Here is a 24,872-nt window from a genome sequence, read left to right as displayed (position 1 = left end):
GTTGCCCAGAAGCTGGATTCCCCTGCCTTGCCCGTTCCGGTTGCATCCCACCATTCCGGTACCCCGCTGCGGAACCCGCCCTGCAGGGCTGTGAATCAGCCCCTCAGGCACGAGCTTTTGACAGGGACAACCGTTGGATTGAATGGATGCTGCCCGCCGCGTCCTCGCGTCTTGGCTGCTGGCTTAATGCATCAAGTTCTCCCGGCCAATTCAATGCACCTTTCTACTCCCCAATGTGATATTATCTTTCCATTCTCTCCCCAGAGGAGAGCGACTCCTTTACTGGTTTCCCTTCCGCATGATATAATTAACCATTGCCCTGTTTGATGCGCCAATCCCTCCTCAAGTGCCGACAGCGCAGAGCCGAGCTATCCGAGACCTCAAACCAATTCGATCCAACCCACCTCGTTTGCGTCCCTTCAGCCCATCATGGGCGATAATTCCGCCTCAACCCATGGCCAAACTCGCGATGAGGAGCGCCAGGATGTCACTACTGACTCTGATACATCGGTGACCGTGGTCAGCAACGACCATCCCGATGCCCCGATTCGAAGCTCCCCGCTGGTCGAGGACCTCGAGCAGGAAAGCAGGCCGCCAACTCCCCGCTTCATCCAGGATGAAGGGGCGTGGAAGCGCTTCAAATGGGTGCCATACCCCGTTCGCCGTGTCATCAAGGCCACCGCAAAGTGGGCTCGCGGTCCGCCCAATCCCCATCGCTACCACATCGAACCGCTCCTCCCCCAAGTGCAGCACGCTCCTATCGTAGTCCTCGACAAGTACCTACCCCGGAAGCTTCACAGGGGACTTGCCGTGTTTGTTTTCTTCGGGATATGGCTCCTTACCTTCGCCCTGGTCATGCGCGAAGGCCTGATGGCGGCCGAGATCCCGGAGTGGGGAACGCCCACCCAGATCGGTTGTGGATCTACGTACTGGACGTCCGGGAACGGCTGCGGCGTGGACGGCATGGACTGTCGGCCGTTCAACGACGGCGGATACCCGTTCCGGTGTCCGGCGAACTGCGCGAGCTATCAGGTATTGAACCCGCGCGCTGTCGGGGACCAGGAGATCATCTACCAACCGCTCGTCATCGGCGGCCCGCCGGCACCTAGCAATACGACGGCAGTGTACCGCGGCGACTCGTATATATGCGGCTCCGCGATACACGCAGGGGTCATCTCCAACACTGACGGTGGATGCGGTGTGGTTAAGCTAATAGGACGGAACACCGGGTTCAACAGCTCGACGAGGAACGGCATCACGAGCATCGGGTTTGACTCGTACTTTCCATTGTCGTTCACCTTCGAGCAGGACATCAAGTGTGATGCCCGCGATGTGGTCTGGTCACTTCTCACCATCTCGGTCGTCTTTACGGCCGTCTTTTCGCTGTTCGTTACCTCGCCGGCGCTGTTATTTTTCCCCATTTTCACCGTCTTGTACTGGACCGTCGGCATGGCTACGGACACCCCCAACCACCGCGACGTACCCTCGCTTTTCTCGATCGAAATTGGAAGATTCCTGCCGGCCATGTTCGTTGCATGGGTCATGTATGACAAGATGGGCGTCAGACGGACGCTCAAGGGCCTCACGGCGCAGGTGGAGAAAACGGTCGTCTGGCTCGGCGCCGCGTGGGTGGGCGCCCTGACCAACTACACCCTGGACTTCATCCCCATCCAGCGACTCACAGCCCGCGACCTCCAGCGACAGCCCGGCGCACAGGCCGCGCTCGCCATCATCATCATCGTCCTCGTGACCGTGGCGGCCGCACAGGTCTGGTTCTTCCGGCAAGAAGGCCGCCTGCTCCGCAACCTCCGGCTCTACGCGCTCTTCATCCTGGCCATCATCATCTGCCTCGTCATCCCCGACTTCAACCTGCGCATCCACCACTACATCCTCGCCCTGCTCCTGCTCCCGGGCACCGCTATCCAGATCCGCCCCTCCCTCCTCTACCAGGGCCTGCTCATCGGCCTCTTCATCAACGGCATCGCCCGCTGGGGCTTCGACCCCGTCCTGCAGACCGACTACGCCCTCCGCGCCGACGCCCCGATGGAATCGCCGCTGCCGTCCATCCACAATCCCGTGATTGACGGGAACAGCAGCATCACTTTCTCTTGGGACCCGCCCCCGGGATCGTATGATGGCCTCAGCGTGCTGGTGAATGACGTGGAACGGTTCAGGAAGTATTTTTACGAGGGTGTTAACGAGGTGTCGAATGTCACGTGGGTGAGGGATGAAGATTTGGTGGTGAATGAGTACTTTCGGTTTGCGTGGATGCAGGGCAGTCAGAGGGGCGATTATACGCGGGCGGGGAAATGGAATGAGAGGGGGGAGTGGTCCGAGATGGCGCCTGGGCCGTCACGTCTGAGGGCGAGGAATGAGGGTGGCGATTTGAGGGGATGAAGGGAAGCGGGTTTTTTGTGTTTGCAGCAGGGCGTTGGGTCGATTCAGTTAGGTCAATTTACCTAGTCACCTTAGGTGGCTATCTAGATTTCTATGGTGTTGCCCCGGCGTGGCGGGTAGATTACTACCGTTATGGGCCAAACCCATCAGGGGACCTCATAACCAAATCGACACGTTATGGGTTATATCCCATGAGGAGACCTCACAACCAGATTGGCACGCCATTCAACTTCTTCATCATCATCATATGTCGTGCGGATTTGACCTCTTCCTTTGAATATCTAGTCAGCATGGGAGAACGCGTTAGACCCGAGGACACGATCGCTCACCAAGGTGACCACGGTATGACCTTGGCGAATTGTCAGCTTGGCCGCGTCGTTCATCATGCAGATGATGTTGGCTTCGGGCGCTCCGAGAATCGCGAGAAGCACGAAGATTGAGGCGTCCTCCAAGTACAGGGCGGGATGGAGGCGCTGGAACAGGTTGCGGATCTAGATGACAGTGAGGAAATAGAGGGCAGAGGTCGTTGGAACGTTGGGGAAGGGAGGGAGACTGACATGCAGATTGTAGTTCTGCTGTACCTGGGCACTCTCTGCAGCCCTGTTGTTCGCCGGCTGTTGCTGGCTTGCAGACGCGGATGACTTCTCGGTGGTCATGGTGCGTCGTCGTCGTTGATGCAAGCTTGTGTCTGCATTTTTGGAGTGCCGGGACGAACTGCCCTAAAGTAGTCAGCGGGCACAGACGCAATCAGCCAGACACGCAATCAGCTAGGCACGTCATCATTCAAGTCTCGTCCCCGGAACGGAACTTCAGTGCCGGGCCGCACCGGCCCACGGGTGGCCCCACCCGGACCACAGACCGCCAAGGCAGAGCACCGGCCGCCGAGACGGAGAACCAACCACCAAGACGGAGCACCGACCGCCAAGACGGAGCCCACACCCCACATCGCATCACGTAACCTCTCGGTCCTCTTACCGAGCATTACCCTGATCGAAACCTGCGCATTACATTCCACAACCAAACAGAAAAGTCTAGCAAAAATAAAACAGACACACCCAAAATGCCACCCACCCGCATCCCCACCGAGGAAGACTTCGCCTCCATCTTCCCTTCCCACCCCACCTTCCCCGCAACACAGACCAGTCCCATCTCCCTCGTCTACCCCAACCCACGGGAGTCGACAACTTCAATACTGTTGCTGCTACACGGGCTGGGTGACTCTGAGGGTATGTCTCCATAACCCCTCCCTCCATTCCCTTCTCACCACACCACCCCTCACCACCTCCCCACCCCCTCCTCCCCCCTCCATCCCTCCCCCCCTCAACCTAACAACCAACCAACCCAAAAAAATAAACTAACACCCCGCCCCCAAACAGCCCCATTCACAACCTTCGCCCGCAACCTCTCCCTCCCCGGCGTCCTCTCCATCTCCATCCGCGGCACCGCCCCCCTCCCCGCCCTCCTCACCAGCACCAACAACCCCAACAATCAACAGCAACAAGGCTACCACTGGGGCGACGACATCACCTTCTCCTCCAGCAGCGGACAACTCGATCCCGACCCCGGCTTCGCCACCGCCCGGCGCTGGATCACGGAGCGCCTGATCGGGGAGGTGCTTTTGCGGCGGTGTGGGTGGGAGGTGGGGGATGTGATGGTGTTTGGGTTTGGGCAGGGGGGGAGTGTGGCGTTGGGGTTGGGGAGTTGGTTAAGGCGGGGGGGTTTTGAGGGGAGTTCTGAGGGGGCTTCTGAGGGGGGTGGGGATGGGAATGGGGATGGGTTGGGGGGGAGGGCGTTGAAGGGGGTTGTTTCGGTGGGTGGGGGGTTGCCGTTGTCGATGGTGCCGCCGCCGGTTAGGGGTGGTGGTGGTGTGGTGGGGAAGGCGAAGACGCCGGTGTTGGTTTGCTGTGGGCGGGAGAGTGAGGCGGTGGATGCGGATGCGGAGGAGGTTTTAGAGAGGGAGTTTGAGACGGTGAAAGTGGTGAGGTGGAATAGGAGCGATGACGGGATGCCGAGGAGTCGGGGGGAGGTGTTGCCCATGATGCAATTCTTTGCGGAGAGGTTGAGGAGTGGGTGGCTTTAGGGTGTGGGATGGGACGGTATTTCTACATTTATGGAACCGAAAATTGGCGAGGAAACGATCTAGACTTTATTGTAAATGCAATCATTGCTTTTCATTCAAAGGAGTAATGTGAACGCAAGAGGCGGAGAAGAGATGGTAATGAAAATACCTAGTTAAATCTAACTTGCAGAGACCACTTGAAGATGGCAACGCAATACCATTGCTTGAATAAGGGAGCAAAAAGGGGGGAATAAGAGGGGGGGTTCCTCTCGTGAATCAGCGATGAGCAAATAAATGCGCGAACTCGCGCTCTACCTTCTTCCCGATCGCCATTTTTGGTGAAATGAAGAGCCATTGCCATGTCGAATGCTCCTCCTGCTCGTAACCGATTTATTTCCCCGTAACTGCCAAAATCATCGCCGATAAGGTGCTAACCATGCAGCATCGCAGATTCCCGTTGCTGTCCCGAGATTGTAGACGGCCCGGAAACCAACTGCCTCCCGAGTTGTCTAAGCCTTGAGCTTGAGCCACGCCCGGCATGGGTTAGGGCCGTCATTGATCTTGCCGCCTACGCCGCTAGTACTAGCCTGCTAGGAAGAAGAAATACCCGCGATGGCGAGCTCGAGATCTCTCGTCAGCTTCAAAGTGAGCCCGAGACGTGCCTGCCACGCCGAAACATCCCGAGTTATGTCTTCGACCATCTCGTCGATGATGGCGGCAGTGGGGACACCGGGTACACCCTCGGCCAGATGTCTGAGGCGGCAAACATTCCATTCCATGCTCTGTAGCTGATTCCACCTCCTTAGGCTAGTCGAGCCGGTGTCAAGGATATCCTGCTTCACAGCGTTGACCAGCGTGATGGTTTTGTCAAGCGTCACCGCTACCTTCTCGCACTCAGCCGCAACCGTTTCAAGCGTGGCAAGCCCAATGTCCTTCTCCTGCAGAACAGTCTCAATGAGAGAGGCCAAGTTCGCAGTCTCTTGATGGGTGCATTCGCTGAAGTAGTCTGTGTCTCTGGCAGTTATGTATGTTTGCATGTGCTCCCTGATCTCTTTGTATCTCGAGCTCTCCTCGAGTTTCGAAACCATGTCGGAAAAGCCAACCCGGTGGTTGCGGCGATATCTGCTTGAGTCGATCAGAAACAGGCGGCCCTCAGGGTCGATCCCTATCTCATCGGGATACAGCTCGGGCTGGCCAACCTCCTTGACCTCCTTGAGGAACCGGACCGAGGCCAACGCGTTCACGACGACGTCTCTGGCAGTTGACGTAGGGAGGACACCCTTGGCCGTGTTTTTGTCCAGCCCCGAACACTCGGTCAAGCGGGCAATATTCCTTTCGGACGGTTTGTCATACCATCTGGATCCGGCTTCCAACGGTCCCTCATCAAGCTGCTCTTCATCGGATTCCTCCCCACCGGAAGGCTCCGAGTAAGTCAGTTCGCTCTCGGTCGGACCATGATCCACAGCAGGCAAATCTTTCATCATATAGTCGTCCTCCTCGTCATCTTCCATCGTATCGTCCTCTGTGTCGCGATCCTCGGTGCGTACTCCATCCATGCTCTCATAATCGGAGCCATTATCCGATCCATCAAATAGCTGCAACGTCGAGACGGGGATTCTATCCGAGACTTCAGAACAGGATGAGTCGTAACGGTAGTGCGGAGGCTCACTAGCCTGGCTAGGGGAGTAGGCACGAACTCCACGGCCGGCACTCCCTGTCGGGTCTGCCTGGGAGTGGGTGGTCGAGGAATGGCCTGGCGTGCCCATTGTAGCGGTCGTTCTTTTGACCTGCTTTCTTTTGGAGAGTGAGTCGGTCAATGTTGTCTGGCCTATCGTCCCGTCAAGAGCTTGCGAGTGGCGGGATTCGGACTAGCTAAGCTCGAGTAGTCTATCGAGGTTAGGATCAAGTGGTGCAAGGAGCAATTCGGAAAGAAAAGCTTACTTGGATGTTTTCCACTCTTTTGGTGTTTAGCGGGAGCAGGTAGGATGTTGCGATAATCGCCTGCCTTGACCAGTTATTTTGTGCTTCCGTAAACCCTAGTAGAGCTAATGGGAGCGAAGTGACCTTTTCTTCGCCCGGAAGGGGTGAGTGGTGACGTGACTAGCAACGAAGAAAAGGAGAAGGGATTTGAGGAGGATGAATTGTAGAAGAAGTAATACCCAGAAAGTAGTTGTTTCTTCGCCAAAGCATTGGGGAGTAGGCGGCTGAGAGGAGGATGCTGAGAGTGAAGGTTTAAATAGACCGAGACTTCCCTTGTTTATGATTCACTTGAGAGAAGCGGTTGAGAACAACCGTGTTATTGCTATTACCCTAATCATGTCTTCACGGGTCACATTATCCCAAAAAGGCCGTGGAACCCTGAGAAAACAACACCGTCGCCAAAAAACGAGATTGTCCCAAGAACAACACCACTCCTAGAAAGCAGCACCACCCCAAGAAAACAACAACATCATTCCAAAAACAACACAAATCCAATTTACCAAGAACAGAGTCCCTCCAATCATCATCATAATTATCATCATCAACCGCCTTCCTTCCCGACCACAACCCCCTCCCTCCCTGTCGCGTTCTTCTTGACGCCATTCCCAGACAGCCAGTCCCAGACAGCCAGTCCCAGACAGCGAGTCCCGGCCTGTTCATTCATTGCCACATCAAGTACTGGCAGCACCTTTTGTTGGCTCCTCGTCGCTTAGATCGCACCAAGGGCTGAAAACCTGCGGATGGCGAGTCTTAGGCGGTACTCTAGGACTTTAATCTGATCGGACCATAATTCGGACAGCCCCAAGTCGTTCCAAATCAGGTCGATGACCTTTTTGGCAGGTGTATTCACCTGTCCTGCCCTTTCCATCCCATCAACAGTGCCTTGAAAATTCAGCCCCACAGACCGCCGCATCTCGAGCAGTTCATCCCATCTTCTGGGCGGTCGTTCTTTCAACAGGTCTTTGCGCACTTCCCTGGCCAGGGTTCTGAAATTCGCCAACTCGGCAGCCGCCGGCTTGCATAGTAGAAGAACCACGTAGACGTCCTGGGCCTCGAAGTCGAGCTCGTAGAGCTTCTTGATCCGGACCGCATTGCGCAGCGTCTTCACTTTGCTTAGCTGCTGGCCTTCGATCCTATCCTCGGGCAGGTACTGCGGGCAGCAGTTCCCCGTGAATGAACCGATATCCAGCCTGACATCATTCTTCGTAGCCCACAGTCCCGTGTCTGGTTCCAACCTCGGCCGAATTTTCGCGACCAGATCGCGAAACCTGTCGCTGTAGTCCTTGTCGCCCGGGCCGAGGTGGCGGAGACGGCCGACGTAGTCGATTCCAAGGCCTTTGGTGCGGACGATGTCATCCCCGAGCGTCTCGAGAAGCGGGACCGAAGCCATTGCGTTGTGGAGGACGACATCGTAAGTGGCGTTGGATAGGTCGGAATCTAGTTCGAGCCATCGCAAGTCGCCCATGGCCTTGAGGAACAAAAACCCGGGGAAGTGGCGGGGCCACATCTTCTCCCATATTGAGTCGTCTTCGCTGAAGTCGCTTTCGCTTGAACTGTCGCTGTCCCAGACGCGGCCAGATGAGGAACAGACTGATGGAGAGCGTGATGTAGTCATTGTCGGGCACCTGAATGCTGAGTGATGTGGGTGAAGAGAAAGATGAAACTTGCTAGAGACGGCAGTGTGACAACCGGACTTTATACACCATTAGAAGAAAGCATGAGGGTAACACTAAGAAGGACAGGGAGCTACAAACCACCAAGCTGCCTCCTTCACAGGAGTCACGGCAAACAATGAGGTTCCTTACTCACCACCACTGAAATGACTCGCTGGTAAACACGAACGGTTTGACTATAAAAGCGCTTGCTTGATGCACACAAATATCCTTTCTAGTCCTAGCAGTCAGTATATTCAGTGACAGGTCGATAGATTGGATTGGAGTTTGCTTACCACATGTGGACAAAAGCAAACTAAGTCGACAAACGATTGCTGCAAGTGTAAGCAAAGCCGGCAAAGAGGACGCAATGAGATGGTATTCTTTCTAAGAGCACAGTCACCTCTAACCACCAACGCCCACCCTAACAGGCACTCAAACCTCAAAGATCTCTCCAATCCCTTCTCCCCCGCCCCTCCGGTTCTCCACCAAATCCAGCCGCCACCCCTCCCAGTTCTTCAACGACCGCTTGATCTCTTTGATCCTCTCAATCCTCTTCTTTTGTTCCTCCTCCTGCGCCCGCCGGAACGCCTCCTCGTCAAACTCCATATCGTCATCTTCCAACAACCCCTCATCATGCCCATGTCCGTGTCCATAACCATGTCCTTGTCCATGTGCACCCCCAGGCCCGCCGGCGCCGGCGCCGGCGCCAGTCAGCGCATTCAGCCCACTGGTAAAGAAATCCCCCAACCCAGCCGCCCCGCCCTTCCTCGGCGGCGACCCCATGCCACCACCACCACCACCACCACCCAGATCAACCGTCTCAAACCTCCCTCCCACCCCACCACCCGCGGCGGCGGCGGCCATAGCCTCATCAGGCCCGACCTGCATCTCGCGCCTCTTCTCCCGCCAAATCCCGCCCCTCAGCTCCGTATTCTCCGCCTCCAGCTCCCGCACCCTCCGCTCCAGCCTCAGCCGGCCCTCATCCTCGAGCTCATCCACACCCTCATCATCCCCGCCACCCTCGGCCGCATCCTTCTTCCGCAGCCTCACATTCTCCGCCTCCACCCTCTCCAACTTCGCACGCACCTCGACAACCTCCTTCTCGGCGCGCTCCTTCTCCCGGCGCAGGGCCTGGACGCGGCCGTCCTGCTCGCGGTGCAGCGTGGTCAGGGTGGCGGCCTTCTTCTCGAGCGCCTCGGCCTTGCGGGCGAGGTCGTCGCGGGCGGCGGACGCGTCGGCCGCGGCCTGCTCGAGCGCCCGCAGCTGCGTCTCGGCCGACGCCCGCGACGAGCCCTCCTTGACCGCCCTCTTCGACGCCTGCTCCAGCTCCGCCTTGACGTCGTGCAGCTCGCGCTGCGCGAAGCCGGCCGCCTGCTCCGCGCGCGCGAGCTTTTCTTCCAGGGCGGTGATTTGCTCCGATGGGGTGGATGCTGAGACGGAGAGCCGCTCGACTTGGGCACGTAGCCGTGACATCTCGAGTTCCATGGTTTCGATGGTGGCGGACTTGCTGCGGAGTTGGGCTTCGAGCTCGGTGGTGGCGGGCGGGGCGGTCATGGAGAGGGAGGGGGAGGCGCCGTGGCGGCGGGTGACCTGGGCTTGGAGCTGGGCGTTTTGGCGTTGGAGGGCGGCGAGATCGCTTTTCTGTTGTGCGGTGTTAGTCGGTCACCGGGTTTTTGACTTGCTTCTAAAACAACGTGTACTTACCAACTTTCCCACCTCGCCTCCCCCTTCCGCAGCAGCGGTACCCTCGCCCTCGCCCTCCCTCAGATCTGCCAACTCCCCCTCGGCCTTCTGCCATCGCTTCTCCGCATCCTTCGCGTCCTTCGCCAGCGTCCTGTTCTCCTTCTCAAGCTCCTCGATGCGCAACACATGTTTCCGGTAAATGTCCGGCGCCGTCTCGCCTTCAGGGCTGAACAATCCCAGTCCTGTGCCGGCGCCGGGCGATAACGGCGCGCCGCTAGAGAGGGAGACAGACCCCTGCCTAAACGAGGTTGATCGCGCCTTTGATTGTTGCGAGAGCGAGGGTGTAGTAGACGTGGAAACCGCTTCGGCGGTGGTGTCTTCCGGGACGGAGGGGAACGCCTCGGTCGGCTTTTCCTGCTCCTGTTGTCCCTCCTTGTCGTCCTTCTCGGGCGCATCCGTGGCAGTCGGGGTTGCTGGCGACGAGGGGGTCTCTTCGGTGGCGGGGGCGGGGTTCGCAGCTTCACCCCCTTTCTTGCTGCCGCCTCCGGCCTTTTTGGCCTTTGCTTTTCGCATTTGATCGAACTAGCCATTGTCACATCTGTTAAGTACGCGACCACATCGATCCAACAGATGGTGAGGAAATACCTTCTTCTTGGCCGCAGCCATCTTCTCGGCCTTGGCCTTGTCTTCGTCCATGGTGGGGGTTGTGTTGTTTACTAAATTGGGTGGTTTTGATCGCAAACGAATCGCAAGACAAGTCTATGTAGTACGGCCTTCTATGTTAAGTTGAGGACTTGCTTGTGCCAATGTCGTTGTTCCGGGAATGCAACTTGTCTTGTCGCACATGCGAGGTGGCAGCTCCAACTTAAGCCCGCCGCAGGAACGACAGGGATACCCAACACCCCCACACCAGCTGCTCGGTTGCCCTGTGCGTTTCCGGAACCCCTGTCTAAGCAGCCACAGGGGTGTTCACACCACGGCACAGCATTTTTACGGGAACTGAAGCAAGACAGAAGCAAGACATTGGTAACACAGAAGTCTATTTGCTTCCAAGATCATAAAATGGGCGTTCATAACCGCATATTTCGACAGCACAAGACATAGCTCTTTTCATGGCTCCGTGTATCGGGCATCCTCCTTCCTCAGCTCCTTCCTAAGGCAGTGGTCTATCGCTAGTTATCTCCCCGACTTGTTTTCCGCCGTTCATTACCTCGCCCTTATCATTATCACGCTCCGTTTAGAGGATCTGCTGGAACGCACGGTTGATGGGCGAGCGGATGTTGGGCACATCCTTCCAGAAGTTGACGGTAGCGACCGCCCGCTTGGCAATGCCCTCAGGGGTGAACTCGAACTTCTGTTGGACGCAGAGACGTTAGCATGGAGCGATAGAACAAAAGGGCCGGAACAACTTGCCTTGTACACATCCTTGTAGGCGCCCGAGGCACCGAAACGGTTGAGGCCAAACTGCTCGTGAGTGTACCTCTCCCAGCCCATGGTGCTCATGACCTCAACGGACAGCGACGGGATGCCGTCAGGGAGAACGCTGAGGCGGTACTCCTTGGACTGGGTGTCGAACACCTCGAAGCAGGGCATCGAGACAACACGGGCCTTGATGTTGTGCTTCTCGGCCAGCTCCTTGACGGCGTCAATGCAGATGCACACCTCGGAACCAGTCGACACCAGGGTGACGTCAGCACCCTCCTGCTCATGGAGGACGTAGCCGCCCTTGATAGCCTTGTCAATGACAGAGCCCTCGAGCTGCGGCAGGTTCTGGCGCGAGAACGCCATAACGCTGGGAGTGTGCTTGGAAACGAGAGAGACGTAGTAAGCAGCGCTGGTCTCGTTGCCGTCCGCCGGGCGCCAGACCATGCAGTTGGGCAGGGCACGGAAGTGGGCAAGGGTCTCAATAGGCTGGTGAGTAGGGCCGTCCTCGCCGAGACCGATCGAGTCGTGTGTCGCAATCCACATGACGCGCACCCGGGAGAGAGAAGAAAGACGGACAGCACCGGCAGCGTATGAGACGAAGTTGAGGAAAGTACCGCCATAGGGGATGATGGTACCGTAGGCGGCCATACCATTCATGATGGCGCCCATGCCGTGCTCGCGCACACCGAAGCGGATATACCGGCCGGCGTAGGTGCCGAGGCCAGTCGAGGGGGGCTGGTAGTCAATGGCTCCCTTCCACCGGGTCAGGTTGGAGCCAGTCAAGTCAGCGGAACCGCCGACAAGCTCGGGGATGGCGTCAAAGATCTTGTTGATGACAGTCTCGGAGAGCTTCCTGGACGCAACAGCAGCGTCGGCAGGGGTGTAGGTGGGGAGGTGCTTCTCCCAGCCCTCCGGAAGTTCGCCCTTCAGACGGCGGGCCAGGTCGGCGTGCTCAGCCTTGTACTGCTCGGCGTACTTGGCGAACAGCTTGTTCCACTCCTCCTCGTGGGCGGCACCGGAGGTGACCGCCTTGTTGCAGTGGTCGTAAACCTCCTGGGGCACGACGAAGCTCTGCTCGGGGTTGAAGCCGAACTTCTCCTTCAGCTGCTTGATGTCGTCGGCCTTGAGGGGAGAGCCGTGGACGCCGTGGGTGCCCTGGTTCTTCGAACCAAAACCAATGATGGTCTTGAGCTGGATGAGGGTGGGCTTGTCCTTGACCTCCTGGGCCTTCTTGAGGGCGGCCTCCATGCCGGCGAGATCGCTGTCGCCGTTCTCGACCGTCAGGACCTGCCAGCCGTACGACTCGTACCGCTTCACAACGTCCTCGGTGAAAGCCTGGTTGGTGTCACCATCGATGGTGATCTTGTTGTCGTCCCAGACGGCAATCAGGTTGCCAAGCTGGAGATGGCCGGCCAGCGAGCAGGCCTCGGACGAGACACCCTCCATCAAGCAGCCGTCACCGAGGAAGCAGTACGTGTAGTTGTCAACCAGGTCAAAACCCGGCTTGTTGAAGACGGCAGCGGTGTGCGCCTGGGCCATAGCAAGACCAACGGCATTGCTGATACCCTGGCCGAGCGGGCCGGTGGTGACTTCCACGCCGGGGGTGTCGTGCGCCTCAGGGTGGCCGGGGGTGATGCTGTCGACAGTCTTGTGGTCATGTTAGAGAACATGGCGCGCCTGAATGCAGGTAACTGCGAGAACTTACCCGGAAAGCCTTCAGGTCATCCATAGAGACGGCATAGCCGTAGAGGTGGAGGAGAGCATACTGGAGCATGCAGCCGTGCCCGTTGCTAAGAGGGTAGTTGTGTGAGCCAATCCCATCCCCGAAGACAGCCGAACCTATGCGACTTACGAGAGGACAAAGCGATCCCGGTTGAGCCACTCGGGGTTCTTGGGGTTGAACCGCATGAAACGGTTGAAGAGGACGTGGGCAATGGGCGCCATGCCCCTGGTTTTGCGTTAGCGGTTTCTGGTCCGGAATCGGCGGCCAGGCCAATTACTGCTGTCGAGGAGCTTACATTGGGGCACCCGGGTGACCCGAGTTGGCGTGGGCGGTCGCATCGGCCTGGAGAGAAAATAACTTGTGAGTGACTGCTCATTTTAACAATATTATCACCGTACGACACGTCGTGAACCCGAGAAAACAGCCCTCATCTTCGCTCAATGGTGGGGCAGCGAGACGCGCCGTTTGGCGGGGGCGGGGTTCTTTTTTTGTTGGGAGGGGCAGTAACTTACCGCCAACACGCGGATCGTGTTGATCGCGAGGTTGTCGACGTCGGAGTAACCCATCTTCGCGGATTCTAGATTAATCAAGCGTACGAAAGGGTCAAATTCACTGCTGTGGCAGAGTCTTTGGAGAGGATGCGAAGGGGAGAAGGTGGGAGACGGAGGAAGGTGGGGTGTTAGTTTTATGTATGTGGTGTCCCAGGAACCCGCCCTGCCGCCGTGTTTGGGGGTATCGACACCCTCATGGATCAGGCAGGTGGGGTAAGCCCACGCCCAGCGCTGGGAAGCAACGAGCTGCCGTGAGGCTTCTGGTTCGCCCGGATGAATGCCACGGTGGAGTTATCGAGACTCGGGCTGAGCTTGACCGGTTCATGCCCACCCCGTATGGCCAGTGCTCTCGCTCTGTTTTGCCCCTGCCTCCAATGATGGTAATCTGTTTTCCTATCACCGGAGTACAGCGGGGCATCCTGACGTCGAAGACTGAGTGACGTTGCCCAAGAGCCGATCCCCGGATGCGATGCTTGCTCCATCACTGTGCCACAAAGAGCGGGTTTATTAAGGCTTGTAAAATTCTTACATATCTGCAGGGACCGCAGGAATGGGGAGGCCTGGAGGTGAAACAGTTGGCGAACGGCACATCCGGGAAGTATGTTGCCACGGCCCATGACAACGAACAGCACCAATCAATACGTGAGAGTTGACCAAGCATCATGTCAACGGAGATTCGCTCACTCAGCGCCCCATCTCCGCGGTGAAGCTATCAACTTGGGGTCACCTATCAGTGCGGGCTTTTCCTCGGTTGCCAAGCCGTAGCATGAGGGGTTGGGGGTTCCCGATGAAGTTCGACACGCCGCTCTCGAGATCTTTGCAGCCCAACGGCAAAGCGAGGTTTGATGCGAACCTTTGCCTGCCGCTGACGGAACGAGTTTCATGGATGGCGGGGGCACAGAGGCACTCCCGCGCCATATGTTGGAGACAGGGAGCGCCATTGGCTACAAGCTTTTGCCTCCAGGATGGCCTTGTGTCATGGAAGACTGGCATGGCCGGTTACGGCGCTGAAATTCCCGCTTTGCTCAATAATAATGTTTTGGGACGGGCCTGGCTGGCAAAGAAGTGTTGTTTGTTCGTGAACTTGAGATGAACGCTGCTGAATATGGCAAGGGTTAGGGTCATTTCTGAGAGAATTCTCGAAGCGAAACTCGAGACACCAAATTTTCGATGAGGGTGGGGTTTGCAGCTCAACATCGGCCTCGTTCCACCACACGAACTTGAATTCAGCCTAATTCCAGATTTACGATTTTTTGAACCTCCACCTTGAGATGAGGCTGAAGAGCTCAGAACCGAAACAAGCAATATCCAAACAAAACAAACACAAAAATGGTTGGCAAAAAGAAGGCCTCCTTTCGGCCAAAACCCAAGGTTAACGACTACGCTACAATCAAGAAAAACCAGCAAAAAAGGAAGCAAGCTGCTTCTGCCTTGGCCAAGGATAATGAGGCGCAGGATGAGCTAGACAACAAGCCGGCCTTGTCGGACAATGACCAAAAACAACAGCAGCGTGTTCTAGACATCTTCCGCCATGCGTTTAGCGAGGCTCTCACATCATCAACCCTCACCACCACCTTGCAATCAGTGAAACAAGCCCTCTATGATCGAGATTTTGCGAGGGCCTTTGGTGATCCAGAGCACTTGGAAGTGTATGCGGCACGATGGAGCCCGACTAGAGCTTTGTGTTATGCCTCTGTGTTGGAAAGGATAAAGGAGCATCTTGAACCGCTATCAGATGGTGATGAGACAGAGACGGAATCGACGACCGACACACAAAAACCACAAAATCTCAGGATTCTCTCCGTCGGTGGCGGCGCGGCCGAACTCGTCGCCCTCGGAGCATTCGTCAACCAGAACCCTTCACCACTATCAGGCTCCATAACCCTCCTCGACTCTGGCCCCTGGGAAACCATCGTCGCCAAACTCACCACAGCCCTTACCACCCCTCCCCCGGTTTCCAAATACGCCAGTGAAGCGGTCAAACTCTCCAACGCCGCCATGGTCCCCCCCTCGCGCCTCACGACAACCTTCCGCCAACAAGATGTCCTCACATTCGACAAAGATAGCTTTCCTTCCCTCCTTGGCACCACTCCTCTCCTCGTTACGATCCTCTTCACCCTCAACGAGCTCTTCACAACAAGCGGCATCGGCAAGCCCACTACCTTCCTACTCAACCTCACCACTACAATCCCGCTCGGCTCTCTGCTACTGGTCGTCGACAGTCCCGGCAGCTACTCCGAGACCACCGTTGGCAAGGAAGCGAAACGATACCCGATGCACTGGCTGCTGGACGAGATTCTGCTTCGCACCAAGCCCGAGAACGTCAACGGGCGCCGGTGGGTCAAGATTGAGTCCCATGAATCAGTTTGGTTCCGCCTAGCGAGTGAAGGGTTGGATTACCCAGTCGCGCTCGAGAACATGCGGTATCAGATGCACCTTTACAGGGCAGAGGATGCGTCCCAGCAGCAGGAGGATGACCAAGAGTCTGTTATCTCGGTTTGAGGGAGAGACCGGTATATACAACAAGCGAGCTATCACTTCAGCCAACCCCCCAATGAACCGACTCGTGGCTATGCCCACACCAACTTCTTGATCGAATGTCCCAGCTGTTCCAGAAGGGTGGTATTTTTCTTCGCTTCCGCCAAGGAGATGATATCACCCTTCTCGATGAGGCTGGTCTCCTCAGTATTCTTGCTCGCCAACCGCGGCTGGTTTTGGATTGCAAGCCTCTCGATTTCGGCCGCAATTAGCACCACCTGTTGGATCTCCGTCAGTCGGGTGATGGCCCCTGGATCGGCCTGCTTGTTTTTCGCCATGGGATCAGCGGCAGATGTCTGGCTATGCAGTGCCTTCAGAGCAATCTTCCGTGGTGCTGCCGTCTGCGGGCGGCGGGTGAGAAACCCGGCAATGCCTAAGGCTGGGGGCGCGGATTCAGCGTCTTGCTTGTCAGTTTCCTCGGGTCCCTGGGTTTTGGGCGCGCCAGAGACAGAGGACAACGAGCGTGTGTTGACGCGGGTGATGTCGGTTAGCCCAGGCTTGTACTCAACCACCAAACCAACGTTGCGCATATCGTCGAGCTGGGCGGGGGAAATGGTTGACGTGATGTAGGTGCCGAACTTGATTTTCTGGATGTGGGCCAGATCAACACGCTCGAAGGAGGATACCTTGTCCAGAGTCCAGTCGAACCGGCAGAGATAGAGCGCCACATCGGTTAGGAGAAGGACGGCCTCCTCCAAGGAAGCACTCCGCACCGTGTCGGACACGTTCGGTGTGAGCATCGCCCAGCCGCCAACGAACTCCTCATCCTCGTCAGCAACGACCCGCTTTTGGCAGAGCTCGATGGCTTGCTGGCGCATGTTCTGCATTGATACAGCCGGGTCCTTGGTCATCATGGTGGCTTCGAACTCCTCGAACACGAGGGAGGTGACGTTGCCGAGGAGGAAGTCGATGCTAGCTTGGAGGAAGAAATCGTTAAACATGCTGGCAGCCGTTAGCAAAAGTTCAATTTTCAAGAATCATCCAGCAACAGCGTACCCATTGAACAACCGAGTCAAGGACAACCCGGCGTCAGTTAGCGCGCCGCGGTAATCCCTCTTTCTCGTCCGCGTGTAGTCACCCTTCATCGCGCCCGTGGAAGCGTACTGCTTGGAGATGGCATCGCCGTTATCAGCCCAGAGGGTATTGAACCAGGCATTCTCCTGGTCTGCCTGCACACCCATGTCAAAGCCCTGTTCCCTGAGTTGCAAGTCGAGCATGTGCTTGGCAAACGAGCTCTGGCAAACGTTGGTCCGGTCGAGACAGTCCATGCAGTTTGTCCGCAGCACGCCTTTCTGCCGAGCCTCTAAGCGGTCGTTCACAGAGACAGAGCTCCCGAAATTCTCCAACTGGCCGCCGAGGATCTGCAAGAGAAAGGAGACATTCTCAAACTTCATGCCGCGGCAGACGGCATGGAAATCGAACCACTCAAATTTGACCTTGTCCGCCTCCGTTTGAGCCTCATCGTTGAACCGCTGTATGCTCTTCTCGTACAACTCAGCCAACGGCGCCTCAACGCCGCGCTTCTCGACTAGGTTGACGGCCTGCACCGAACCATACCGCTTACCCAGGCCCGTGAAATGCTTCTTTAGTGCCGCAAAGTTGGAGTCCACCGAATGCTGCATGACTGGCACTGGCTTGAGCGAATACGGCGACTGTGTAAAGAACAACGGAATGCTCCCTCTTGTCTGTACGAACGAGAACACCTTGGCCTTAGGATCCCACGCCGCATCCGCCGGCGCGAGAAGCTGCTCCGACTCGACCGAGTTGGCGACGTTACCCTCCTCGTCGATCCCGCGGCGGAGATACCGAAGCCCGGCGCGTTTGACGGAACGGCGCGAGATGACCGTGATATCGAATTCCTTCTCCGTCGGCCTCCTATCAGCTGTAGCCTTTTCTGGTGGTGTTGGCGACGCAGCTCTGGACGAAGCGAAGTCGCTAAGCTCGACAGAATCCTTATGAGCGCCATCGTCTTGCGGAGGGTGACTATCCACGAGAAACGTCCTCTGCCCCACGAAGCCCTGCATCAGGGGCAGAGCGAGGCTGTCTACCCCGGCATCGATGAACGGCTGCATGATGTTCTGATTCCAAAAATAGGCAGGCTCGACATGCTCATGCAACGGCACCAGCGGCGTCTCGGGCACCTTCGGGTTCGCCATACTCCGCGTGATATCCTGGTCGTAGGCGAAGTAGAACGTCTTGCTCGATCCAAACAAGATTTGACTCGTCCTCAACAGCTTCGGCAGCAGGCTAATCGCAGCCGCGGTACCGTCGGCGTCGGCGTCGGCAGTAACGCCGAACTTGGTCGGCACCGCCCCTTTACCCTCCCTCCCATTATTCCCACCACCACCACCACCACCACGACCAGCCGGCCCATCATCCGCGCTCAGCCCCATCGACCGCTTCTGACCCGCCGCCCACCCAGACCGACTGAACCACCGCTGGGCAAACCGCCCATAACTCCCCTTCCGCCCAATGACATCCTGCGCAACGCTGCTCCGCCTCCCCGAAGCAACCGCCGCCGCCGTCGCCGCCTCCGACTCACTCAACACCTCCCCATCATCCCCAACCTCATCACTCCCCCGACCACTCACTCCCCCCCCCACCACCACCACCACCCCCCGTTTCCGGCCCGGTCTCATCCCCGCTCGCACCAGCAGTTGACAGCTCCTCCTCACTACCACCACCACCACCACCACCACTCTTATTATCCTCCTCCCTCCTCCCTCGCACCTGGGCGGCCGCAGTCGCGGCGATGGCCTGGGCGGCGTCCTGCTGCGACGTGCAGGGGGTGAGGGCGACCTCGGTGACGACGTAGACGGGCAGGCCGCGCACGGAAGCGACCTGCTGGCGGCGGGTGATGGAGATGAGGTAGCTGTAGTGGAAGACGGTTACGAGGCCTGCGGTTGGCGGAGGAGAGGGGGTGGTTAGTGGATGGTTTTGTTTTCGGGGAAGGGGTTGTTTGTTTGTTACTGGGGAGGGAGCTCGAGGGTTCGAGTGGGTGGTGGCTTACCGACGATCCCGAAGGCCTCGAAGGAGGAGTTTGGCGGGAGCGAGGCTGGATCGGGCGCCGAGTCCCGCGGGGCGGGGGAGATGGAGGCGTCGCCGTACTTGATGCGGATTGGGGGGAGGGCGGCGGATCGCTGCTGCTGTTGGTCTTTGCTGCGCGAGTTGAGCGGGTGCAGCACCAGCCCGTCGACCGCGGCGCAGATGATTACTTTGCGCGCCAGGCCCGGCATGGCGAATGGTTTGTGTAAGTGGTCTAAACCATGCCCAAAAGTCACTATTGAGCAGGAATGGTAATGTGCTTGGTTTGTTCTGTGGGTTGAGGGGTCTAACTATTTGACGTAGAATAAGATAAAATAAGCGTGTATAAACCAAGGAAAGTCTGTCTTGGGAGAAAGCGCCGGTTATTAATAAGACCTCGAGCGGGCTACATTGCCGGGTCTACCTGGCCCTCGACTTGGGACCTGACCTGGCACCGATGATGTCTGGGGATGTGGGGTTTTCGACCCATCCTGCAGGCCCCCACGTCAGATTGCCAAGCAAATGGAAATCGAGGAAAGAAAGGCGTGTTGCAAATTGCAACCCCAACCCTGAATCGAGAATGGAGAGGTCGGGAGAACTCGAGGTGTATTTTCCCTAAACGAACTTGCTAGACTACAGCGGGTTGGTGCCGATCCAAATCCTGCTCTGTGCAGCCAGCCGAGTACCAGACATGCTCAAGCGTTTCACCGTCCCGGCATGTCGGCCATCTAGTCCAATCCAACCTCCACAACGGCCTTCTCTCAACCCAAAAATTCTTTACATAGCCAGGCGCTCGACCTTGTCGCGCAGGGCGCGGATCTTCGAGTTGAGGTCCGAGGCCTCGTTCGACGTGAGGGAGACCGCGATGACGGCACGCGAAACACCACAGGCGCGGCCGAGGGCGACCTTGCTAGGGACGTACTGCGGGCATGTTAGCTTCTCACAACTCGTTACGTGCAGCGAGGTTACGTACCACATAGGGAACGTTCTTCTCCTCGCCGATGAGCGGGATGTGGAGCACAATGCTCAGCGGCTGGGTATCAGCGGCGAGAATAACGAGCTCGCTCGTGCCGCGGTTAATCCTGAATACCCGTCAGTCAATCAATATCGCATCGTACTCGAGGAAAGGGTGGACATACGACTTGGTCGCTTCGTTCTGGAACCGAGTTAGTGATTATCCTAGCTAAAATTGATTGGTGGGCTTTTCTTACAGCGCCCTTCTTGAGCTGGCGGTAGTGGCTAGCCTGCTGAACACAGTCGAGCAGTTCCTGGACCAGCGCGGGGTCCTCGGCCTTGGGCCAGGCGGCAGACTCGTTTTGAGCAGCAGACATCTTGACGTCGATCAGAATTGAAAGGTTGAGAGTTCGGTAGGAATTATCTTGTCACCAGGGTTCACTGCGTTTGCTCGCCCTGGGGTGGAGTGGGATGCCGTGAGAAATTGCGATCGCGAGGTACGACGAAAAAAGATGGATTGCCAGCGCTGGCAGCAAAAACAGGCCCCAGCTTGACGGAAACTTTGGGCGGTCATGTGCGGCAGAATGGACTTTGGTTCAACCGGCATCCGGATTACCTAATTGAAGGTGGCTGAGGTGGATGCTGGATGCCGCCGAGCAAAGCTCCTGAGGCACAGCCAACCAACAACCTGCACCAACCTGCGCCAACCTGCAACCTGCAACCTGGAAACACCGACCTCCAACCTCGAACTGTCAACCATCTTCCCGACATCCACCCAACAGAGCTTCGACTCCCAACGCACAACACATCGCGCAATTGCCCTCATCGCCCTCGAGCCCCCAATTACTTACCTTTAGTTCCCCCGCTACAGCGCGCGCTCAAACTTTCACAATGTCGGACCTCTGGTAAGCCGCTCCCCAAGCCGGCGTCTTCCCCTCAAAACAAGCCGAGCTCTTCCTACTCCCAACAGCCAACAACCGAGCCTGCATTTCTGCAGTATCACGCTACAATGGCGCCTACGCGCGCTTCAATGGCTCAATGGATCTATCGCTAACAATGCCTTTTCCGCAGCCCTGTTTACGCGGTTAGTGCACCCTCCGCGTTGGACCGTCAGCTTGCCGGCGGTGACAACTTCGGCTGCCTCCAACCAACGGCGATCCGATCGCTCGGAATCCGACCCACAATACACCCACAAACGTTCTCGTACTGACATGACAACAGCCCTTTTTCGGTGCCATGGGCTGCACCGCAGCTATCGTCTTCACCTGCCTGGGTGCCTCGTACGGCACAGCCAAGTCGGGTGTCGGCATCGCCGCCATGGGTGTTCTGCGCCCTGATCTCATCGTCAAGAGTGCGTTTACCGCGGCGCAATGGCGCGAAGAGCATCCGGGAACAAAGATTGCTAACACGCCGCTCCAGACATTGTCCCCGTCATTATGGCGGGTATTATCGGTATCTACGGTCTGGTCGTCTCGGTCCTGATTTCCGACGCCCTCACACAAGACAACTATGCGCTCTACACCGGCTTCATCCAGCTCGGCGCCGGTCTCGCCGTCGGTCTTGCGGGTATGGCTGCCGGTTTCGCGATCGGCATTGTTGGTGATGCTGGTGTGCGCGGCACGGCGCAGCAGCCTAGGCTGTTCGTCGGCATGATTCTGATTCTCATTTTCGCCGAAGTTTTGGGTAAGTTGTCATGATTTTAGGGTGTCGGACTCCGCTAACACAGCCTAGGTCTCTACGGCCTGATTGTCGCGCTGCTCATGAACTCCAAGGCTACGCTTAACATCTCGTGTTAATAAGCGCGCTCATATAGACGCGGATGGAGGATGGGCGGACAAGCTGTAACTATCCACAGCCCAGACTCCCACGTGGACTATCACAACACAATCGCGATCCTATCTGCATAGGGCCAGGCGCGAAAGGGGGGGTTCGACGTTGGGGTTGGTATAGGGTCGGGGTGAGGGGGCAGTTATGGGGTTGAGCAAGCGGCGCATCTCGGGCAGGGTTGGTTAATGGCTTCGCGGGACGTACCTGTACTATTGTCACTTTCGGCTTGCGCATCGCTCTGGGTTTCGGTTTCTCATCATAGACGGATGATGGGCGAGATTGTAGTCTAGTTTGTCAATAGTTGCTGCATTTCGCGTCTTTTCATCTGAACTTTGGGCATAACCGGCTATGGTCGCGATGGTGGTACGTGGTCTTGTTGCTTGGCTATTACCAGTTCTTGTCTGAGGAAGCCCTTGCCGTGGCTCACTCAACCGACTGTGACCATCATGTGACGTTAGGAGCATAGCAGCGGATCGGGCTTCATTGCGATCCTCAGCGCTGCTGCCAGCGTGGCGTGGCTGTTCATGGAGGGGAGAACATGGGTGTAAACAAAAAGCAATGATGGGAGCGATGATGGCCTGACAACATCGGAAAAAGGAAACTATCGCATCATCTAACTAAGGCTGGTCCGGTGTCAGTTCAGGAGCAGGAGCAAGAACATGTCTTATCCTTCTACCCTCTGGCCAAAAAAAGCCGAACTCGAAAGGAAAGCAAGAAATCAAGCAAAAAGAACAAATGAAAAGAGATCGAAAAAAACTAAGTCAAATAAAAAGAAGAGGGTAAAAGAAAAGGAAATGGAGAAAAGAAAAGGAAATAGAGAAAAGAAAAGGAAATAGAGAAAAGAAAAGGAAATAGAGAAAAGAAAAGGAAATAGAGAAAAGAAAAGGAAATAGAGAAAAGAAAAGGAAATACGAAGTAGAGAAAAGGAAATAGAGAAAAGAAAAGGAAACAGAGTAAAAGAAAAGGAAATGGAGTAAATAGAGTTTCTTTAGGTCAGGATGACTTTCGTTATATTCCTCTAGCCGAGGACTCGAAGTTTCCATTGCCGACATCTGCACTTGGAGTTCGGCTTTTTTTGTCCATGAGGTGCCTTCCCAACTCCATATCCTACCTTGTCCCATGTCCTCCATTCGTAGTCATATCACAGGCATACCCGCTCATCACTGCCTGTCTAGTTATTCCTTCCTCAGACTCCCGTCCATCGTTAGAGTACCACTGCTTCCTTAGTCAAGCAGATGCTCCGTCGAACCAGAAAACCCACCCCCGGCAACGCCCTTCTCACCCAACTCCCTTTCCCGCATGGCGGCCAGGAAATCAGCAAACGCACACCCAAGCTTCTCGTCCCCATCATACCGCCGGCGCAAAACCTCCTCCAACCCCCCCTCCCCCTTATAATACCCCATACCACCACACCCCTCCAACCGTACCCGACCCGCCCCCAGCCCCAACAACCCCAACGTCTCACAATCCGCATACCGCGCCGCCGCATCCAACAAACCCGGCGCCCGCAAGCACCCTCCCTGCACCCCCTCCTCCCGCAACAACAACAACACGCGAAGAACACCATGACTATTCGCAACCACCGCCGCCGTGAGCGGCGTGTGTCCCGCGGCCGACACGGCGTCGGCATCAGCGCCATGGGCAAGCAATAACCGCGCGAAGGACGCGTTGTCGGCGTGCGCGGCGTGGTGCAGCGGCGTGCGGCCGTCGATGCCGGCGGCGTCGACGGACGCTCCGGAGGCGAGGAGTGCTTCGACGAGGGCTGGGTCGGAGGCGTTGCGCGCCGCGCAGTTGAGGGGCGTGCCGACGGGGTGGTGGCCCGGGATGGGCGGGTCGGTGTGCGCGCCGGCTGTGAGGAGGGTAAGGACGCAGGTGGTGTGGTTCTTTTCGGCGGCGTAGGAGAGGGAGCCCGAGTGTTGGCGGTCGAGGATGTTGGGGTCGGCGGCGTGGTGGAGGAGGGTGGTTATGCTGGGGTTGTCGCCCCGGGCGGCGGCCCAGTTTAGCGCGGTGCGGCCCATGGCGTCCGTGTGGTTTACGGCAGTGGGATCCTCGGCGAGTGCCTGTTCCAGGTCTTTTCCGTGTAAGCCGAGGACGATACGGTGCAGCAGCGGGAAGTCCTGCTCGTCGGCCCAGTCTTTGTTGGCGATGCATGAAAGGTCTTCGACAACGTCGCTGGTAAGGCCGCCCATCATCAAGGCATCGGCCGCCTTGTTGCTGGGGCTGTTGTCGTGGAGGGCCTTTGGCCTTGATGCCGTAAGAGTTAGCACCTCGATAATGGTGCTGGCAGACGAAAAGAAAGGGGGAGGGTTACGTACCGGTAATCCGCGTCCGCGCCGGCCCCATGGAGGAAACGGAGTGTTTTATACTGCCGCGAATAAAGTGCCCACTAGGTAACAAAATATACCGTCAATACAGATTACACAAGCCATGTGCCACCTTCCGAGGGGAAGAAAACTAACACGTAGGAGGGAGTAGCCACGGGTGTCGCTGACGTCCTGAGGCGAGGCTTCACCACGGTTAAACAGGTCCTGTAGGCCCTGGATATTCCCATTCATGGCAAAGCTAACGGCGGGTGCCGAGTCGGGCACACGGCGTAGGGTGCGTAGTTGGAACGACGGGCCCGAGTTGGTGTGGTAAGCGGCGCAGAAGCGGACTATTTGCGAACGCAAGGCACCGGATGGAAGCCAGTATTCAGCGTATAACTGCGAGCCCTGCGGATTGATGCATCCGGTTGTATTGCATTTGGTGTTAAGGGTCGGAATGCCGGCATGTTCGACAAAGAGCTGGCCCAGGATCCCGCTCAGAAATGAGGGTGTAGACGACCTCTGGATCTTGTGACATGCGCACTTGCAGTTGGCCCGGCATGTAGTCGTGCGGTCAGCGTAAGATTGTTGATCAACGGAGGTCAAAGTGAGAGAGCGGTTATCATGTAACGGAAGGGGTGTTCTCAACGGGAGGACTAGGTGAGGGTCAGAGACTTGATGTAGAGGAGCCGCATAGGTCTGGTCCCGTTTTTGAGCTTTCTCTTCTGCCATGACCGTGATGCTCTCCATTTG

At 57.1% G+C, this 24,872-nt stretch overlaps 11 protein-coding genes across 11 annotated transcripts; 4 read left to right on the top strand and 7 right to left on the bottom strand.

Annotated features, from left to right (window-relative positions):
• Positions 1–334: 334 nt before the first annotated feature.
• On the top strand, positions 335–2,518 carry B0H64DRAFT_93660 (uncharacterized protein). The gene has a single exon (XM_062808995.1). It carries the CDS (start codon positions 430–432, stop codon positions 2,395–2,397), a length of 1,968 nt encoding a protein of 655 aa, XP_062662695.1. The 5' UTR covers positions 335–429; the 3' UTR covers positions 2,398–2,518.
• A 722-nt stretch (positions 2,519–3,240) lies between these two features.
• B0H64DRAFT_454909 (uncharacterized protein) lies at positions 3,241–4,761 on the top strand. The gene is made up of 2 exons (XM_062807288.1): positions 3,241–3,623; positions 3,774–4,761. Exons 1-2 carry the CDS (start codon positions 3,458–3,460, stop codon positions 4,475–4,477), a joined length of 870 nt encoding a protein of 289 aa, XP_062662694.1. The 5' UTR covers positions 3,241–3,457; the 3' UTR covers positions 4,478–4,761.
• A 306-nt stretch (positions 4,762–5,067) lies between these two features.
• Positions 5,068–6,069, bottom strand: B0H64DRAFT_294212 (uncharacterized protein; the record flags this gene model as incomplete). Its single annotated transcript, XM_062800063.1, has 2 exons — positions 5,068–5,515; positions 5,831–6,069. Coding segments are annotated over 2 exons (687 nt in total), but the record flags the coding sequence as incomplete, so codon positions are not given.
• Positions 6,070–7,009: 940 nt separating this feature from the next.
• Positions 7,010–8,287, bottom strand: B0H64DRAFT_93629 (uncharacterized protein). The gene has a single exon (XM_062808993.1). It carries the CDS (start codon positions 8,049–8,051, stop codon positions 7,146–7,148), a length of 906 nt encoding a protein of 301 aa, XP_062662692.1. The 5' UTR covers positions 8,052–8,287; the 3' UTR covers positions 7,010–7,145.
• A 3-nt stretch (positions 8,288–8,290) lies between these two features.
• B0H64DRAFT_93640 (uncharacterized protein) lies at positions 8,291–10,661 on the bottom strand. Its single transcript, XM_062808994.1, has 4 exons — positions 10,420–10,661; positions 9,796–10,356; positions 8,385–9,732; positions 8,291–8,329 (listed from the first exon to the last, which is right to left on the bottom strand). Exons 1-3 carry the CDS (start codon positions 10,468–10,470, stop codon positions 8,524–8,526), a joined length of 1,821 nt encoding a protein of 606 aa, XP_062662691.1. The 5' UTR covers positions 10,471–10,661; the 3' UTR covers positions 8,291–8,329; positions 8,385–8,523.
• Positions 10,662–11,011: 350 nt separating this feature from the next.
• B0H64DRAFT_415558 (Transketolase, thiamine diphosphate binding domain-containing protein) lies at positions 11,012–13,353 on the bottom strand (the record flags this gene model as incomplete). The annotated part of the gene is made up of 6 exons (XM_062805106.1): positions 11,012–11,128; positions 11,167–12,846; positions 12,905–12,989; positions 13,052–13,147; positions 13,218–13,264; positions 13,324–13,353. 6 exons carry the CDS (start codon positions 13,351–13,353, stop codon positions 11,012–11,014), a joined length of 2,055 nt encoding a protein of 684 aa, XP_062662690.1.
• A 1,449-nt stretch (positions 13,354–14,802) lies between these two features.
• Positions 14,803–15,975, top strand: B0H64DRAFT_317450 (uncharacterized protein; the record flags this gene model as incomplete). Its single annotated transcript, XM_062800333.1, has 1 exon — positions 14,803–15,975. The coding sequence occupies one exon, from the start codon at positions 14,803–14,805 to the stop codon at positions 15,973–15,975; it is 1,173 nt and encodes a 390-aa protein (XP_062662689.1).
• A 68-nt stretch (positions 15,976–16,043) lies between these two features.
• B0H64DRAFT_454895 (SAC1 family phosphatidylinositol-3-phosphatase) lies at positions 16,044–19,376 on the bottom strand (the record flags this gene model as incomplete). Its single annotated transcript, XM_062807287.1, is given in 4 exon segments — positions 16,044–16,953; positions 17,008–18,601; positions 18,618–18,908; positions 19,022–19,376. 4 exon segments carry the CDS (start codon positions 19,245–19,247, stop codon positions 16,044–16,046), a joined length of 3,021 nt encoding a protein of 1,006 aa, XP_062662688.1. The 5' UTR covers positions 19,248–19,376.
• Positions 19,377–19,624: 248 nt separating this feature from the next.
• Positions 19,625–20,579, bottom strand: B0H64DRAFT_387529 (50S ribosomal protein L30e-like protein). The gene is made up of 4 exons (XM_062803215.1): positions 20,247–20,579; positions 20,175–20,191; positions 20,009–20,117; positions 19,625–19,956 (listed from the first exon to the last, which is right to left on the bottom strand). The coding sequence occupies exons 1-4, from the start codon at positions 20,364–20,366 to the stop codon at positions 19,813–19,815; spliced, it is 390 nt and encodes a 129-aa protein (XP_062662687.1). The 5' UTR covers positions 20,367–20,579; the 3' UTR covers positions 19,625–19,812.
• Positions 20,580–20,880: 301 nt separating this feature from the next.
• Positions 20,881–21,785, top strand: B0H64DRAFT_415554 (V-ATPase proteolipid subunit C-like domain-containing protein; the record flags this gene model as incomplete). Its single annotated transcript, XM_062805105.1, has 5 exons — positions 20,881–20,894; positions 21,061–21,064; positions 21,211–21,340; positions 21,409–21,672; positions 21,721–21,785. 5 exons carry the CDS (start codon positions 20,881–20,883, stop codon positions 21,783–21,785), a joined length of 477 nt encoding a protein of 158 aa, XP_062662686.1.
• Positions 21,786–23,039: 1,254 nt separating this feature from the next.
• Positions 23,040–24,851, bottom strand: B0H64DRAFT_317343 (ankyrin repeat-containing domain protein; the record flags this gene model as incomplete). Its single annotated transcript, XM_062800327.1, has 3 exons — positions 23,040–24,060; positions 24,132–24,202; positions 24,276–24,851. The coding sequence occupies 3 exons, from the start codon at positions 24,849–24,851 to the stop codon at positions 23,040–23,042; spliced, it is 1,668 nt and encodes a 555-aa protein (XP_062662685.1).
• Between the last annotated feature and the right edge of the window lie 21 nt (positions 24,852–24,872).

Source organism: Chaetomium fimeti (assembly GCF_033439085.1).
Source record: "Chaetomium fimeti strain CBS 168.71 chromosome Unknown B0H64scaffold_2, whole genome shotgun sequence".
NCBI lineage: Eukaryota > Fungi > Ascomycota > Sordariomycetes > Sordariales > Chaetomiaceae > Chaetomium > Chaetomium fimeti.
Note: the sequence above shows the minus strand (reverse complement) of the source record. Positions and strands in the feature narration are given on the sequence as shown.

What these genes read in the sequence shown, in the direction of transcription:
- B0H64DRAFT_93660 (XM_062808995.1), top strand. Translation starts at nt 430, where the DNA reads ATGGGCGATAATTCCGCCTCAACCCATGGCCAAACTCGCGATGAGGAG.
- B0H64DRAFT_454909 (XM_062807288.1), top strand. Translation starts at nt 3,458, where the DNA reads ATGCCACCCACCCGCATCCCCACCGAGGAAGACTTCGCCTCCATCTTC. An exon ending in CGGGCTGGGTGACTCTGAGG is followed by an intron (nt 3,624 to 3,773) that starts GTATGTCTCCAT and finishes GCCCCCAAACAG; the next exon opens with CCCCATTCACAACCTTCGCC.
- B0H64DRAFT_93629 (XM_062808993.1), bottom strand. Translation starts at nt 8,051, where the DNA reads ATGACTACATCACGCTCTCCATCAGTCTGTTCCTCATCTGGCCGCGTC.
- B0H64DRAFT_93640 (XM_062808994.1), bottom strand. Translation starts at nt 10,470, where the DNA reads ATGGACGAAGACAAGGCCAAGGCCGAGAAGATGGCTGCGGCCAAGAAG. An exon ending in TGGCTGCGGCCAAGAAGAAG is followed by an intron (nt 10,357 to 10,419) that starts GTATTTCCTCAC and finishes GACAATGGCTAG; the next exon opens with TTCGATCAAATGCGAAAAGC. An exon ending in GAGGCGAGGTGGGAAAGTTG is followed by an intron (nt 9,733 to 9,795) that starts GTAAGTACACGT and finishes ACCGCACAACAG; the next exon opens with AAAAGCGATCTCGCCGCCCT.
- B0H64DRAFT_387529 (XM_062803215.1), bottom strand. Translation starts at nt 20,366, where the DNA reads ATGTCTGCTGCTCAAAACGAGTCTGCCGCCTGGCCCAAGGCCGAGGAC. An exon ending in AGAAGAACGTTCCCTATGTG is followed by an intron (nt 19,957 to 20,008) that starts GTACGTAACCTC and finishes ACATGCCCGCAG; the next exon opens with TACGTCCCTAGCAAGGTCGC.